At 64.0% G+C, this 1743-nt stretch overlaps 1 protein-coding gene across 1 annotated transcript in view; it reads left to right on the top strand.

The window, feature by feature from the left end:
* Positions 1-171, top strand: part of LOC105555183 (zinc finger protein 717-like) — a 25643-nt gene extending 25472 nt beyond the window's left edge. The window contains exon 5 of the mRNA XM_012001993.1: positions 9-171. Within this exon, the coding sequence (XP_011857383.1) occupies positions 9-171 (163 nt within the window). The remainder of the gene's footprint in view (positions 1-8) is intronic.
* The last annotated feature ends 1572 nt before the right edge of the window (positions 172-1743 follow it).

Here is a 1743-nt window from a genome sequence, read left to right as displayed (position 1 = left end):
CCCTCCAGCCTGCTGGATGAGCTCCTGGACACCCCCGAGTTTCTGCAGCAGGCGCAACCTTTGCTCGAAACGGAGGCCCCGACGGAGCTGCAGGACGTGGGAGAGCCCGCTTTGGTGGAACCGCTACTCCTCAGCGAGGAGGAGTACCGGGCTCTGCTGGAGGACCTTTAGGACGCGGGGTTGGGGACGGGATCGGGGGCGGGGCGGTGGCCTCCCTTTCGCGGTGAGCACCTGGCTGGGTGTGGAGAGGCGTCTCTTCCCTTCCAGCTGACCTGGCCCGGATCCCTGAGTTCCAGGTCCGGTGAGAGACTCCACACAGAGCAGGGCTGTCATTCTTTCCTGAGCATCCCGGGGATCCCGGAGCCCTCCCAGGTACCGGGAGGTGGACTGTCTACTGCGCATGCGCGGGTTTGCAGGCTACCGGCTGGGTTTTCCCACCAGACCAGGCGGAGCTCTCGTCCCTTCCCCCATCCCCCACCCACGTTCTTCAGTGGGGTGGGCGGAGACCTCCATCCCAGGAAACACTGGCCCAGACAGCCGCCAGGCCTGCTCTCCTTTCCCCGTCTCGCCACCTCTGCCTCCCCCCGCCACCTTGACTCGCCTGCCGGTGCATCACCTTGGATCGCCTGACAGCTAAACGCAGACCCTAGACCCCGCGCAAACCCGGGTGCTGCCCTTTCTACGCCAGAGGCAACGCAGGCAGAGATGGGTAGCGGAACGGAGACAGAGAGGGAGGGAGCGATGGAGGGAGGAAAGAACGGATGGACGGAGGGACCTTGGAGGGAAGGGATGGAAGGATAGAGGGAGGGAGGGAGGAAGGAAGGAACTGAGGGAGGGACGGAGGGAAAGAGGGAGGGAGGGAACAGGGATAGAGGAAGGAAGGCAGAGAGAAAAACGGTCTTCTGCCTCCAGGACCAGCAGGACCCAGCACTCCGGGAAAATGTTGGGTGCCCAGTGCGGGCTAAGGGCTCGGCCCACAGCCCCGTTGGCCGGCGGGGCGCCCACTGGCCCCCTGGATCGCAAGCCTGGGTCACTTCATCCCGGAGCAATTCAGACAAATTCCGCCTCCCAAGGAATGGGCGATTTCCCGAGAGAGCAACGAGCCGAGACTCGCGTGGTTGTCCGTTTTTCATCCACATGGTCCACAGATGACATAGCCCCACGTTAAGCCTGCAACAGAGCGCGAGGCGGATAGTCCCGTCCGCACAGGAGTCACACTCAGGCCAACTGTAGCCTGGTTTCGGGTTCCACGTCCCTTTGCCCTCTGCAAGGGGGCCTGTTGCTCACGTGTCTCTGGCCCCCGAAAGCGAGATCATATGGACTGTTTCCCCAGCTCTGTGGGGACCCAGAAACCTCCAGGGAAGCGTGGAAAAGCAGCGCCGTGTCTTCGCTCTCCTTTCCAGTTTCCAAACCGGCCATAGGGAGACTCCCCTTCTTGCAGGAAACGAATCCGTCGTCAGGCCGTGATGCTTCCATCCCCTGCCCAGGCTACTGGCTCTCCGGGCGGCCTCCCTTTCGCAGGCGCTGCAGGCCTTCCCCGGCTCTGGAGCTCCCGAGCTTCCACCACATCCGGCCGGCTCAGGATCGGGTGTGCTCCGAGGCGTCAGGGCCCAGGACTCAGGGTCCTGGGATACCCTCCGGTCCTCCGCCTTGCCGCGGAAACATTGTTTCGGATCCCTCGCCGCCCCTCCTGCAAGGCGCCCTCTTGCGCCCCACACACAGAGACACCAGGGCTGCCCAGGG

Source organism: Mandrillus leucophaeus, unplaced genomic scaffold (assembly GCF_000951045.1).
Source record: "Mandrillus leucophaeus isolate KB7577 unplaced genomic scaffold, Mleu.le_1.0 Scaffold672, whole genome shotgun sequence".
Classification (NCBI taxonomy): Eukaryota; Metazoa; Chordata; class Mammalia; order Primates; family Cercopithecidae; genus Mandrillus; species Mandrillus leucophaeus.
Note: the sequence above shows the minus strand (reverse complement) of the source record. Positions and strands in the feature narration are given on the sequence as shown.